Source organism: Corvus cornix, chromosome 5 (assembly GCF_000738735.6).
Source record: "Corvus cornix cornix isolate S_Up_H32 chromosome 5, ASM73873v5, whole genome shotgun sequence".
NCBI classification, from domain to species: Eukaryota; Metazoa; Chordata; class Aves; order Passeriformes; family Corvidae; genus Corvus; species Corvus cornix.
Genome location: NC_046335.1, coordinates 53,973,364 through 53,989,315, shown reverse-complemented (window position 1 = coordinate 53,989,315; position 15,952 = coordinate 53,973,364). Strand labels below are relative to the sequence as shown.

General features: G+C 40.9%; 1 protein-coding gene across 3 annotated transcripts in view; it reads right to left on the bottom strand.

Annotated features, from left to right (window-relative positions):
• GALNT18 (polypeptide N-acetylgalactosaminyltransferase 18) overlaps nt 1-15,952 on the bottom strand; it is a 207,314-nt gene that overhangs the window by 66,585 nt on the left and 124,777 nt on the right. For all 3 annotated transcript variants that reach the window (XM_039552644.1, XM_039552645.1, XM_039552643.1), the window contains exons 5-7: nt 5,857-6,040; nt 4,779-4,976; nt 1,880-1,994 (exon numbers count right to left, since the gene is read on the bottom strand). In XM_039552644.1, coding sequence (XP_039408578.1) covers nt 1,880-1,994; nt 4,779-4,976; nt 5,857-6,040 — 497 coding nt within the window. The remainder of the gene's footprint in view (nt 1-1,879; nt 1,995-4,778; nt 4,977-5,856; nt 6,041-15,952) is intronic.

Here is a 15,952-nt window from a genome sequence, read left to right as displayed (position 1 = left end):
GCAGCATTTGAAAATGGAAACATTATTTATTGCACTAATACTGTAATTATAATGTAGTTTTTGTAGAACAATGACTACTTTAAGTGATTCATCATCGGCCACACAGTTGAAAGTGACACAAGTAATCTAGAGATGTTCCAGTGCCCAACCACCCTCTGGGTGAAAAACCTTTTCCTGATATCCAACCCAAACCTCCTGTGACACAACTTCAGGCCATTCCCTTGAGTCCTGTCACTGGTCCCCAGAGTGAAGAGGTCAGTGCCTGCCCCTCCACCTCCCCTCATGAAGATGTTGAAGACCACAATGAGGTCTCCCCCTCAGTCTCATCCTTGTGTGATCTGGGACATGCTCAGGATTCTGAGAAGAGATGGTAATAAACTGCTAAAAAGTCTGTTTATTACAGCTGCATAATTTGTTTTCATATAGCCAGGAACACAGATCCAAGCCAGCATAAAAGCAGATAAGGCAGCATATATTATGCTACCTTGCACACTACAATCTGTTACAGATGAAAATATTTTATGTAGGTCAGGCACTGCTTCCCTGGAGACAGACAAAAAGCCAGAAGGAAATCAGAGCAGTGTCAGGCCTTACTCCAGTGATTCAGCCTACTCCTAAGTTTCAATTATGCAGAGATTTGTGTCCCTCTGGTCTTGTCTATCAACATATCAACAATCAGCTCCCCAGACCGGGTACATCTCATGATGCAAACCGAGAGAACGCTCCGCGCGCTCATGAGGAAACAGCAGGTTTTTATCAGTTGAAAAAAGAGCAGAAAAATCAAAGTGACGTTAATTTTCAACTCATTGCAACACTGAGCTGCAAAATAAGTTTTTGGGAACAGAAGGCAGCTCTCTGGCCCTCACAGTGAGAAGAATGGTGTTATTAAAGGGAGCACTCCCGCATTTCTCTCTCCCTTTCCTCAAAAAAGTGCTCTAGTGTAGCTGAAAAGGGGTCTGTGCTTCACTCGTGCTGAAATAACTCTTTATCTCTGACAGGCAGAAGAAAAAGAATTTCAAGAAACCAGAAGTAAAAATGAGTATTTTTAGTTATATCTTGCAGTCTCAGGAGAGAATTCTATATTCTTACAGTAATTTCCTTTTTTTGCTATTGTACAACAGTCTGCTTTTATTCTGGCCACTAAAATGCACAAATCACAATGTTACCTTCCACTAATGTTTCATGGTTTCAAGGTTCAGAATTTAATTTTATAATACATCACACCATTTTTCATTACCATTATCTATCTAAGAATTCCTTTCTTATCAAAAACCTGAGAGATTCTTAAAGAGAACAGCACTGTATTTTCAGAAAGGTATTTAGCTGTGAAGAGATACAGAAAGAAGTACACAAACCACACACAATACTGCACTATAGTAAACAGGTGAAGAGTGCACGAAGGAAAAAGAAAATACGTGCACTTACGCACTTTATGAATATCTTAATTCCCTTCCCTCTGGAAAACAGCATAAATGCCTCTGTATTCCACTTTGCTCCACAGTGATTTTCCTAATTTAAATAAACCAAGTAATCTAGAAAGGCTTTTCCCATCACACCTGTGAGAAGCTCTCCTCCTTACTGGAAAGCAGGGAGTTTTAGTTTTAGCTATCAACTCTGCAAAATTCTAGCACTGTCACCTGAGTGAAAGAATAATCCTAAATTCTGTACTTCTATCCTTGTCCCAGATTAAGTTCTGTAAAGAGAGCTTTTGCTCTTTCTTCCCCCCCCCTCTCTCCTCAAATTTATTTACATGTCTGCAGAGCAGTGGATCTTCTTTTCAGGCCATCATCCATATGTTTTTGACTGCTTTCCCCCCGCAATAAGAAGCAAGCTATATTTTAAATGTAAGCCACCAGTATTGGCTAATTATTTTCCTTACCCTGATTCCAAGCTCCACATTCTCTCCTCCATATACTTCCATGCCTTCATCCAGTAATCCAATCTCTTGGAAGTATTCTCTATCTACTATGAAGCATCCAATCAATGCAGGACTTCTGGAAGAATAAACCAGCGGCAACCAAAATTAGCAGATAAATTATGAAGAATTTTATTACTCAGACGTGTATGATATTTATAATTGCTGGATAAAATGGTGCAGCAAAACAGATCCTTATGGATGTATTTCTCTAATTGATTTAGCCTTGCCTTCTAATATGCTTAACTCTAAAGTGAAATAAGCACCACTGAAGGAAAATAGAGTCAAATTATTGGACACAAATATTCACCAGAGCAGGTAGGATTTCAGTGCTAACAGCACAAGATCCAGGAGCCCCAGTTTTGTTTCTGAGGCACCAGCCAGTGTAGTCTCTGTCCTTGCTAAGTCCTCAAGTCTCTTGCCTGTGATAATTGCAGATGATACCCACTGATGCACAGTTCTGTGTGTTTAGCCAGAAGCCAGGTTCGGCTAGAGCTAAAAAACTTGTGTCTGTAAGTTCTAAGTAAAAAAAGAGATTATTTCTTGAATAGGACCATCCACATAAGGTTTTTTTAATACAGAATCAAGAAAAGTCTGCCTGTACCAGCATAGTGTAACATTAGTCCATTGTCCTGAGCCAAATTTAAACACGTCACATATCTTTACTGGATCAGTAAGCTCTATTTATGTCATGGTCTGAACCAACCAATTTTTACTACACAGATCCAATTTTAGCAAGGTAAGAGTTCAGCCACAGAGGGTACAATTTTACCTGTATGAGCTGCAGTAGAGAAGGATAGAGAGTCATTTAGCCTTTTCATTTCCCCCCTACCTTATAATCCACAATGGCAAGAAATAAAAATGTCTTTTCTGATGACTATTCTGCTATCAGGCACTCTGGTAATGACAGCATATTAATTAGCAGTACAGGGGAAATCACCCTACTTTTATTGAGAACACTCAAGCTACAGCTAGTGTACACATCTGCTTTCAAACAGATTATAGGCTGTCTTAATCACAAATTGTACAATTCTACAAAAATCTATATATTAATGCCCCTAAGTGCTATAGTACCCACTTTATAACAATGAAAGACTGTTTCTGATGTATTTATTAATGAGGAAAATAGCACTTAAAATCAATACAAAAGTTATGCTTCTTATGGTAAGGTACTTTTGCTTTTGTTGTTGTTTTTAAGTATTTCTCAGAGCACCTACTTCCCTCTGCTATAATTCTAAAAGCATAATGGAGGCATGATAGAAACCATCCATCAATACACATGGCTTTGTTTTTTGGTGTGTTTGTTTTAATTATCCAACACACACATGCAGCATATTGCACTGAATTAAAAAAATGTGCCAGGGAAAGGGGTAGGGAACAAACCTTAACATCCAGTATTCATAAAGGACACTCACTCCCTGGCCCTCATATAGAACAGTTTGGGGGTAAAATGGAAAAGTAGATTTGCTCTTTATTCTGTGTTTAAATACTTTTAATCTTAAAAGTCATCATAATAATTAATCTATATAATTAATCACAGGATCATAGAATGGCTTGGGCTGGAAGGGGCTTTAAAGATCATCTCATTCCAAACCCAGGCCATGGGCAGGCACATCTTCAAATAGATCAGGGTGTTCAGAGCCCCATCCAGACTGGCCAAGGGTTTTCCAGGGATAGTGCATCCACCACTACCCTGGACAACCTGTTCCAGTGCCTCACCACACTCACAGCAAAGAATTTCTTCCTAATATCTAATCTAATCCTGCCCTCTATCAGTTTAAAGCCATTCCCATTTTTCTATCTCTACCTACTTTGTCCCTTACCAGCTTTCTTGGAACCACCCTTTAGGAACTGGAAGGCGCCTATAAATCTCCTGGAGCCTTTTCTTCTCCAGGCTGAACAACCCCAACTCTCCCAGCCTGTCTTCACAGAAATGTTTTTATAGCGTTAACAGAGTTCATTAAGAGCAATAACTATTTCTAATGATGTGGAAATTATCACCCCTTTTTACATTTGCCTGTGGCAAACCTGTTAATTTTTATCTCCTACTTTCCAATTCTAGGTCCTGTTCATGGGTCAGTGCAGTTCAGAGTGTGTTAAGCTGATGGAACCTGAGAAAAGTGCCTGCCCGTAAAGACAGAGCTATGGGATGAAAAACAGCTGCCAGTGCCATTTGAGGTTCTGCTTTTCAGCTGGTGACAACAGTGTTCACACTATTTCTGCAAGGAGCTAGAGCACAGGTACCAGTGGCCTCCTTGGAATCAATGCATATCTACAAGCAAGGCCTAGAATCTCAGCAGAGCTGCTGAGTGGGTTCAGAGGCAACTACTCCCCTCCCTGAGACACAGGTATTGTTCTGAACGAGCCTAACAACACTCCAGACGTGATAAGAAGGTAGAGACCCAGACTGTCCCAAAGCAAGGATCCAATACACCCTTTGCTCACAGTGTCAGTGACCAAACATTAACTCCTAGGACACAGCACAGCTGTAAAGCTGTGTGACAGCATCATAAAGAATACAGCTGTCAGATCATCTCTGTTTATATCATGTATCTGCAAAGGCAATTCCATTTCTGGCCTGTTAGCACTAAATTAGCAGGCAAGACATTTGGAGAAAGCAGTGCTGCTGAGCAGCCCTGCCTACCACTCCACTTTGGCAGGAAACCTATTTAAGATGATCTACAAGAGTTTCCTTTAAAAAGATCTACTGAAAACAAGAGTTTTCTTGATTGTGTAGGGGACAAGGACAAAGGTGAAGAGGACAGCTCAAGGACATTTAAGTACTTTAGAGTCAGTAAAGCCTATCAGCCCCTGCCATACCTAGGAGAGCATTGCCAGTGACACTCATTTGGGCCACCGTTACCTTATTGGAGCAGTTGTGTTCTCCAGCTTCCACCAGGACTTAGGAGGGTTCAGGTATCGGCACCACAGCTCCCAGTCAAACCCCTGTGCTGAGAGAGGATACTCCTCTATTTCAAAATTGTCATACTTAATGTTATCGAATGATGGAGAAATTACTCTTTTTCTGTTTTCTTTTATCCTGGTGAGCACTGGTTCAGCCCTTAAAAAAAAAAAAAAAAAGAAATACAGTGTTAAGATTACATCAACAAAAGCATAGCACTGATGGAAATCATAGAATAGTTTGGGTTGGAAGGGGCCTTTAAAGTTTATTTAGTCCACCCACCAAATAAACAGCAGCTTATGCTGTATTTTTCAGAAAGAGTGAAGTCTAAATCTGTTAACCATTCAGAGCCCTCTCTGCTTTGAGATGGAGTTTTGACAACGCAGGATTTGTCCCAAAATAACACACTGCAATATTTTCTCTAGGATGCCTTATTGTTAACCTTGATTTGAGCTGGTGGATGGAAGAAATGAGTATCTGCATATCATAGAGCATTTATACCCTTGCTACCAAGCAACGATAACTTCAGGCCCTCAACATCATCAAGGACATCAAGATCAGAGTTAATAATAGATCTATCCTAGGGACAGAAGCTCCTGCCTTTTTACCATCATTTTTACTTAAGAAGAAAGGGAGATATTAAATCCAGACTGAACAAGTTAAAATACATTCTTTTAGTTATGTTTACTTTTGCAGAATGGCCAAAATAACACCTCTTTGTTTACACTGCAGAACATAAAAGAAACATAGTATTTTTAATGAAAAGAAGACACATTTGCCCTCATGGGAAAAGGGCTATGCTAGTGGAGGAGGTTTTTCATGTGCAGTTTTTAAATATCATTTAAGTACACTGTAATTAGATCAGCAGATAAACCATAAAAATGGATCTAGACCATGTTACACAGATTATGTCTGAATCTCCATTAAAAAGCTCTGAATGCTAACTCACTCTCTATATGCAAGAGACATGCCAGTCAGTAAAATAACACCAGTGCTTGGAAAAGGTCCCTGCGTCAGAAAAACTGAAGGAGGCACATACCATCCCACGTTGAATTCCACGTGGGCATCAAAGAGAGCGACGACCGGCGCTGTGGCTGCTCTCCACCCGCTGACCCGAGACCGGATCAGCCCCTCCTGCTTGCTGTGCCGGACAACCTTGATGAAACCAGGCTTGTGGGCATTCACTTCGTCAACATACTTCTGGAGCTTCTCCTTGAGTTCCTCTGCAGAAGGGAAAGAATTAGGTGTTAACAAGAAGTGTCAGCTCAACGAGATGTAAAAATCTGTTCTTTCAGCAAAACAGGAGTAGCCTTCACACAGCTACTAAGAATTCTCTTACAGTCAGTCTAAAAGGAAAAAAGTAGAAGACCATGAATTAAACAACAACAACAAAGAAGTTCAGGTGTAACTATTTAGCCTACATGACTGACATCAGAATCCTGGCACTGTTTAACAATAACAAGCCATGAAATAAAGTGCCATAGCTACATAAGAGCATATTATGTTACTGTAACAACAAACAAGACAACTGTCCTACGTTTTTGGAAAAATAATATGCCCAAGTATTCTCCATGAACCTTCTCTACCAATATTTCAAGAAAAAAAAAAGAGAAGTAAGAAGAAAATTAATTATTTTTTCCTCTTTCCATTTTTCTTTCTTAACTTTGACAACTGGTTTCTGTCTTGACTAAAAAGTTCTGTGACTTTTGCTCTCAGAACAAAGACCAGTAAAAGCTCTGGAGGAGAATAATTCCTAATTAAAATAGAATAATTCTTAGATCAACAGCTATTATATCTCTGGTTTAAAGACCACTGCATGAGAAAATACGATATGTGGAGTTGAAATATTGGGTTCACTATCATTATTTACTGAAAGCACTGTTCACTGTTCTTTATTAGCATTCCTATATTCTATTTACATTATGGTATCAGAATTCCCTTTGTGACATTAAGTTCCCTTTATTCTGAATCTCTCCACAAATCCAGGAATGCCTTTGCTGTGATGCAGAATGACGCTCCTGTGGCTATAACGCATTATCAAATCTGCATTAAAAGCTCAATGCTGACTAGTCCTTTCTGTGAAAACTTGAGCAAGCCACTTAACTCTTCCTGAGGAACAGGTTCCCCAGGGCAGCAGTCAGAGCACCAAGCCTGTCTGAGCTCAGGTGTTTGGACAAGGCCCTCAGGCACATTCTCATGTGATTTTTTGGAGCGTCCTGCATCGAGCCCAGGTAGCTTCTCAAACCATCAGCCTTCCACTTGGGGAACTGGTCAATTCAAACAGATCAGGACAACAGGCACACTAGAATGGTTAATGCCACAGAAAATTAATAGCAAGCACACTTTATGAGCCACATTAAATGTTCCTCTATAGAAAGGAGGTGGGTGTGTCCTCTCTTGAACTGACAAAGAGGAACTGAGCTGGTCAAGTACAAAGACTCCTTAAATTCATCCCTGTTTGTAATGACTCCTGGATAGCCACCAGGTGTGATGCAGCTGGCTCCACAGGCCTTGCAGGATGGTGCATGCCACGCACCTTTGTGTCAATGCATGATGAGAGACTACCACAGAAAACTGCTGATACTTACAGGTTTTCATAAAAACAAGAATGAAAAAGAAATAGTCTGCTGATCATGTCTATCGGAGTATTTAAACTGCAGCAATATTTCATGAATTGATTTGATATACCCCAGAATTTTCAACATTACACTGCCAATATCTATTCAATTTGTTTGTCTGTGACTGCATCACCTACAATAAACAATATGAGCCACTTACACATCACTGGTCTCTTCTGTATTAGACTTCCTGCTTATTGATCAATACACTTTTTCTCCTTTATAAAGTAAAAAAAAACCCACATTAATTTCTATCATGCTTGTGCCAAACCACATGTTCTTATTGCCCATCCCCAAACACAGAAATTTGTAGCAAGCACAGAACTATCAAACCAACCACTAGCTAACAGCACATTAAATTGAAAAGAAGACATTTATGTTACTGTAATTCTATGCATCTAAAAATAACACAAACCCATTCTCTATTCTCAAAATGCAACACTGTGGAGGGGTGAATAGCAAAACACGAAGATCAAAGCTTTGTTCTCCATGTAAGTGGCTGCTCCCAGCTTTGCAATACCAGGAAGCTTTATTTGCCACAACAATGCAGCATCACCACTGAGGATAAATTGCATGAAAGGAGAGCAGGCTCTAATCAAGGACTCAAAAATCAGTACCCTTGATAGTCACTGCTCTCTCAATCACTCCATTTCAGTAAGTGGCCTTTTCTTACTCCTGCCTTATACTTTTCCTAATGTGGACTGACTTCAGAAGCTTCAGTAAACACAAAATCTATTTCATAGCTAGGTGTAGTATGGAAACAGACGGAAATGGAACAGAACCCAAACCTTGGCTTGCCACCAGCATGACCTCAGCTGCACATTAAAGCTGTGACATTTACTAGGCAGTGCACGCTTCTAATTTTCTGGGTACACTGCAGCTCTTTGCAAATGAAGTGAATGGCCTGAGAGCATCTCAGGGGAACCTTGGAGGCTTACCTGTGGTCAGTCAGTATGGAGGAACCATACCCTGGGCTTCAGGATCACCTCAGGAGGAAACTGCTGCTTTTTACCTAATGTTCAATGCTGGCCCACAAGCAGTGACTTACTTTTTTGGCATGTCCACAGGATGTCTCCTGTGGAGACTTTTGCAGCCAGGCACTTTCTGGCCTTTGTTATTTAAAACAGATCAGCTTTGCTTTGCAAAGGCGGAGTGCTGAGCAGAGCATTATGTGCACCCTTTGTCTTACAAAACCTACTGGGCAGATTCTCCCAGAAGAAAATATATGAAAAAAATGTATCATTTTCACTCAGCCACAGGACAGAGAAGACATGTTAATGAAGCTTAAAAAGTCACAATTTCAGAAAGAACTTTAAAGATGCCTGTCATGGGTTAGCAAAGCATAGTCTTGGAAGTGATGTTCTTGCAAAGGGGTGCTTACAGCTTCCTCTGTGACCTGACAGAACCTATCAGCTGGCCAGTTTGAATATGGACAATTTTTTAAGACACTTAAAATTGTGACTGCCTCTGTGGTCCACATTTAAGAGTAGACAAACCCTGGGCAGGGCTCTCTCTTGTTTCCAGTGCTGGGACAGGTGGCTGTGGGCCACAGCCATCCTGGAGCCGATGGGCCCTGTTCCAGCTGCGGAACCCCCCACAGCCCTGCTCTGAGCAGACAGAGCAGCCCGGCTCCCCCTCTCCAGTGAGGCCAAGATTCAGCCGAAAGCTGCCCACCACTGCCTGGCAAAGATCATGTGGCCAACAGTGATAAGCAAAACTCCAGCTGCAAGGCCTGGGTGAGATTAACCCTTTCAGTGCTGTGAAGAGCTGAAAACCTGAGGGAGAAGAAAGAGGAGATGCTTAAAGCTGCAATTCTGTTGTAAAGCTATGATGTATCAGAGTACCCGTTGTAATTTCATGAATGCATGGGGGGGTGGAGTGTTCAACTTGTACTTGTGAGCAAAAGCACCTGCACTGAGATAAGCAGATGCTGAAGCAGCTGTAATTTGATGAGAAGTTTGGACAGGGAGAGATGGAAGTGATGAGGATTCTTACTCCACATGGAAAGGGGAAGACCTCAGTTCCTAGAGATGCTCCCAGAGATAGTCCTAGAGATGAAGATGAGGAGGACCCTTTGCTCCCAGGGAAGGAGGAGGGCCTCTGTTCTTAGAGATTAAATGCTCCCAGAGACGGGTGAAGAGAACCTTTGTTTCTGAATGGCTCAACCTTAAATTTGTACCCCAAAAAACTTCAAGAGTGGACCCTCGAAAGCACTTGTGGGACAAGCTGCAGGTCAGGGGAAGGGACTCGGACGCGAGCAGAGAACCAACCCAGGCGGCTGTCTCGTTGTGATACTGTTTTCATAGCATGGGCAAGAGAGACTCCTCTTCCTAAATGGACTGAACAAGGTTATTATGGAAGTGGTAAACAGACTGAACATCTCAAGAGTTGTCTTTTTACATTGTCAGTGGGAGAAGGGAGAAAGGTGGGGGGGAGGAAGAGAGTTCTGAACGTGTGGTATGATTTTTTTTTTCCCCCCCCTCTTTTATGTCTGTTAATAAACTTCTTTATATTCTTTCAAGTTTGGTGCCTGCTTTGCTTTTCTCCTAATTCTTATCTCACAGAAGGTAAATAGTAATGAGTATTTTAGACCAAACCACTACAATGCCCTAGGAAAATAGTTGAGTCAGTTTTCTCCCCATGCGTTCCATGTCTTTCGGAATTTTACATGAGAAATCCAAGTTCAATTGTATTGACAGTTTCAGAGCACCCAGCCCAACTGGCCTGGATGATGGGACTCTCCCCCCAGAACTATTCATACGCTTTGCTATGGCACTGATGGTCTTCAGCAATATCATTTCAACCCATGTTCTTTTTTTTCCTCCACTTCAAGATATGTTGCCTGAATAATAAACAGTCTTTTTCAATAATTATTGTGCTTCACTGCTTTATGCTACCATAGGGAGAAGACAAGGAATAAGCAAATGTGTCATCTCCAATACACTGTTGATTCAGTGTCTAATTATGGAAACAAACAGCCTTATAAAGATAGATGCATTTGCCTTTCAGCACAGAATCTCTCAAATAAGGACTCAATTTGACTAAGCTGAATGAGGATCTGCAATTGGAATGAAAGAGCAGCCATATATGGAATGGGAAAATGGCACTTGGAAATGTTGCACTCTACCACCTGTCTCTATATGGTACAGATGTCTGAAGAGCACAGCACAACTCTCCTCACAAATGTAGAAAACATAATTAGTGTGCCATAATTATGTTTAATATTAACATAATTAAGTTCAAACACTTCCAAGAGGTTGTTTGTTTGTTTTTAATAAATTGACAAAGATTCTGTTTATCAAGTCCCCCTACTCAGTATGACAAAGCAGTGTTAAAGAATTCACACAACTTTGCCTTCTTAGGAAGCAGAAGCAGCAGGACAGGGTGGGGACAAGGAGCATGAGGAGCCAGAAGGCTTCAGCCACCCCTCTTTCTCAAAAGGAAAGCCATCTACAGGTCATGCTCTTGGATCCAGTTGCATGACATGGGCTATCTTTTGTAAGCCTCTGTCCTCCCTAAATCAAGAAGTGACCAGGCTCAATGCTCAGTGATGTCAGGTGCCTTAGCCTCTTACACCAGTGCCCTACAGCAGCTGTGGGTCTGTCCACAGACTTCAAATTTCAAAGTAATTGATACAGTGTTGTCATAAGTAGCAAATTACTGCCTCTCAGTTATGGAGAAGAAGCTTAAAGAACAGCCAATTAAGGCTCACTTTCGGTAACTTTCACGCTTTAACATACTCCCACTCCGAGTGTTTAAATGAGGTCTCATCTCTCAGAACAGTTACATTTATGAAGCCCCACACTATGCTTGGCTGAGACAGATGCATTTTACTGACCTTTTTCTTGACTGTAAGTTTGCCAACAGAGCTAAAATAACAAATATATAAATAAAATAACACTCTACATTTTCTAAACCCCAGGAGTCCCTGCTGACTTCAGCCCAGCAATGCATGCTGCATGTTACTGCCATCTCTGCAAACCTTGTGCTTTTACCTTTAGGGAAATATTTACTTCCATGTCAAAGGCCCAGGAATTGCCATGTCCCTCTACCTTGGCACAAACATGGCTTCTTTTGCTGTGAAGGGAAAGAATTACTTTTCAATACAGAATGGGGTTTAACTTAACAGTTGGCCTCCTTGTGCCAGAAACTGTGGATTGACACGTTATATGAAAGGGATAAAAACCTACCAATTCATTATTTTATGTTATGTGTTCACTGAGCTGCCTAGAAGGCACACTCTGGTCCCCAGGTAATGAAAAGTGTTGGATATTTTCTTGGACCATAAAGGATACTTTTAAAGACAAATCATTATAGCAGCTGCAAGAATACAGCAGGAGCTTATGCCTGGGTTTGGAGCCAAGAGACCATTGGTCAGCTTGCTTCTGGGAAGGACTGCAGAGCCTTCGTGAATTCCCAATGCAGCAGGTTCACAATGGGATCCACTGCCCTGCAGGAAGGCAAAAGAGCCTTTCACCACGAGGGCTGCTGCCACTCTGGGAACATCTGTCTCATCAGGTACACCTTGCCTCTGCATGAAAGACCAGTCAATTGGCAAAAAGACAAAATTCGCACAAGCCAATTAATTTTAAACCAAGATTTTTCCATCTCCTTACCTGATTATTTTTGACTCTAAATCTTAGGAACAAGAAGAGCTGCTTTTCCAATTTTAACATGTATTAACATAGCTAACTTAATTTCTGGCAAATAAAGAAAGCCTGTTATAACAGGTTTGCTGCAAACCCCTTCCTCTCTCCCACCTCAGTCCCTCTGTAGGCAACCAACCTGACTTCATGTAATAACCTGAATTCATGGCAGAAGCTAGGCATAGAAGAGAACCTGTTTTGCTGCACTTTATCTAATAGGATATGTGGATTATGTCACTTATTTCGTATGCAGCTCAGTGCTTCATCATTTTTATTTTTCTTACCTCTGGTCCTTTATCTTTCATGCTCAAGTGATCACCTCTCATCTCTGTAGCAGAAGCAGATAATTCCAAATGGAAAATATTTATAACCAGATAGAGGCACGTCATTTGTAATGCACATGTGTATAGAGAATGTCTGCAACAGAGGGCAACAATGCACAAGCAGATAAGGAGGGCCTGCTGTGCTGTATTTAATAACCCTGTGTTATCTGGTAATAGATGAACCACCCAGGGGAAATTACCAACGTGATGCAAGGAATTGATCTGGACAGACCTCAAAAAAAAAAAAAAAAAAAAAAAGAAGAAGCAGTGGAGTCCTTCTCCTCCACTCCCATACCTAACTTGTATTGTTGACAGAGATGCATAGTCTAATCCCAGAAGTTCAGCCTATCCACATGTAAAGATAGAGAGTGTAATGAACTTTCACAGTCACAACCTTTGCATTCAGCAAGCCAAAGTCCCAGCTGCTGTCAGACCTCCTCAGGTCTATTAAGATAAATTGCCTACAGCAACCCATTCCAGCTCATATCTTGGTCTACAAGCCAAGGGTTCCTTTACTCTAGCACATGAACAGCACCCTTCTCCCACAACAAAGGCAGGAAAAGAAATGCATTTCCCCTCTCACCCCCTACACACACACACATTCCTTCAACTGCCCAGGAGAATCTTATACAGAGGAGTGGGAAGTTTTCAAGGGATTCGATAGGGGCTGCTTTGATCCACTCTCAGCTCCTTCACAAACATCTTCTCTATGCACAGAAGGAGCTCAGGTGGACGTTTCACTGAATCCTTGTGTAAGATCCTGGGAATCCTACAGCAAAAGGACATCGTAGAGCAAATAAATCCACTTCAAAACAGCAGTTAAACAGCTTCCAACAAAAACGAGGCTTTGCAGAAGAAATCTGTGCCAGCAACTCTTCCATGAGCCATCTAGCAGACATGTTCACTACACAGGTTCATTATTGTTTCTTCCTAAATGATGTCTATTTCTCATCCCAGCCATGAAAATGGGATACTACACATCATTCAGTCCCACACAGAAATATTGCTGTGTCTTAATAAATCCCAAAAGTACGGAAAGAACTACAAAAGTTATCTTTTGGAAACTCTGACAGGTCAACTCTCTGTTATGGAGGTGGGGGATACTGAAGAAGGAAATATTACAGCTGTTATTTTTTGTTACTACTAATCTTTTGGGGTAATGTCTTTATTATAAGGGCTGTAAATCCCTTTTATTTCCCATCTATTATTTATTAAGTATTGTTTGAAGACAGCACTCAATTCATGTAAGGTGCATCCCATCATAACTATCACTGAGCCCACATTCTAGCAGCAATCTCCCAACACTTTGCAAGACAGAGACATAAATTAAGATGCCAGATGAATCTGCAAGGTCACACCAGAAGCTGCAGAAGGGGAGGAATAGAACCTGAATCTCCCAAATCCCAGGGCTGCACATTATCACCACATGATTTCCCTAAGGCTGTGATTCTGCATTTTGAGCCGTGGTGTATATGGAACCCCGAGAACTCTGGTTCAGAGCAGATTCAAGGACTCTTCCACATCACTGTGTCAGGATTAAGAGGCATCTGATATCTGGGATCTTGCAAATGTCAACAGAAATGCATTGCACCAAAGGAACTGAACACTGCCCTTCCATCCCACTGACCATGGGAGACTCACACTCTTATCTCTGAGAACAGAGCAGAGCTTACTAAAGGGAAGTGTTAATATTTAGAGTGGAAAAGAAAACATACTTGCTCTCAGGTGAACATTTCAGCTCTTTAAGAGGCAAGGCAGGACTAATAAAAAGGCACAAAATGTCTGTTCTTAGATTGCCAGTCAGGTGTGCACGTGTGGAACATGCAAACACAGCTGAACACGGAACAGGGACTTTCCAAGTGCTGCCACCAGCCACACAGACACCAGAGGGACAGAGGCTGCCATGTATCTCTTCAGGGCAATACCTAGAATCCTAGAATGGTGCTCAAATTTCAAAGTCTCTTTAAATACAGAGCTAATGATATAAACTTAATGGTTCCACTCGATGTGCAGATTGCTGGATGCTTGAATTAATCTCAGCAGGAATACTATCCCACCCCAGCTTTCAGTGCATGACTGCTTCCCATTTAGGGACTGCTATTGGATGGATCATGGCTACAATAATGTGATCACAACAATGAGGGCAGGAATAAGCGCTATTGCTGTAATCAGATATAAATATCACATCTGATGCAAGAATCACTTCTGATGTTTATTTGGATACAATAGTTTTAGAAAGTGGCCGTAAAGCGAGAGGCCTAGCAAGCACCGAGAACATGCATAGAGAGACAGTGATATGACACATTGCTGGAATAACCTCAGCCAAAATTCTGAGTTCATCATTTCATTCCTTGGTGTTCCTGGATTCATCTACAGAATGACCTTTAAATGTTAAAAGAAGTGCTTGAGAAATGCATTCTAGTCCCAGCTGTTTTCAGTAATCCAAGTGGCACTTTTTTTTTTTTTTAATATACAGCATTTAATTCTAATCTATTTCTTGGATGTATGTGAAAGAGAAAAATCACTATTCAGAAAAGAAACTAAATGCCTGAACAGAGCCAGATCAGATTGTATAAATCAAGAAAAATACAATCAGAAGAGCACATTAGAAAGCTCTGTACTTTCATAACCATAAGATGCAGCAAGTTGCTCACTGTACTATAAACCTGATAAATAATCATGACTCCAAGAAACAGCATGGCACTTCACATTATGGTAGCAGATTCATAAAGAAAAAAAATAAACCCTGCCAATTAAAAAACAATAGTCCAAGTGTAACTACTTTATTTCTGGAGTGGATTCTGAAGAAATTAGTCACACAGGTTGCATTAAAAATGGAATATGCAAATACTCAGTCAGAACTGTATGAAACAGAGCTGCTAATATTGCTCTCTGGATCAAACCTCTCTCTAATAGCTGAGAACAGGACTATGAAAGGAAGAGGAAACAGAAAGCAATCATAGAATACCTGCTGGAAGGGAACCTCTGCAATCCAATCTTTGACTCGAAGCAGGTCCAAATAAACAATATGAAGTAACTCTCACTGTTAAATAGTTATTTAAAAGAATGACAGAGAGCACTAAAAGACAGGTTTTGATTTTAATAAATACGACTTGGCCTTGCATGACACATTGATTTTTATTAAAATCTTACTTGATATCAGAAATTATTATCTAACTTTATATTTGTTGCATGGAATCCCTTCCCTGGGAGCAAACCAACATGCACAAAACCTGATGATACTACGAAAGCATCCTCAAGGGTCAGGACAGCAATAACACTATTTCACAGTGCCCTTTTCTTTTTCTTTAACCTTGCCCAAATGTAGAGCTACATTTGGTAACTTTTGATTTTGACTGAATGACTCTTACTATACCAGACAATTCCTACACATCAGATGCAAACTGTTCTGTCCATATTCCAAGCCAGAAAGATTGATTTCTTTACCTGTGATCATGTTCTGTGTGACCTGCTATTATCTTCTCCTTTCAAAGGCCACTCACAGAAGAATGCAATTCACACAGCAACAGCAACACAGCACCCAATCC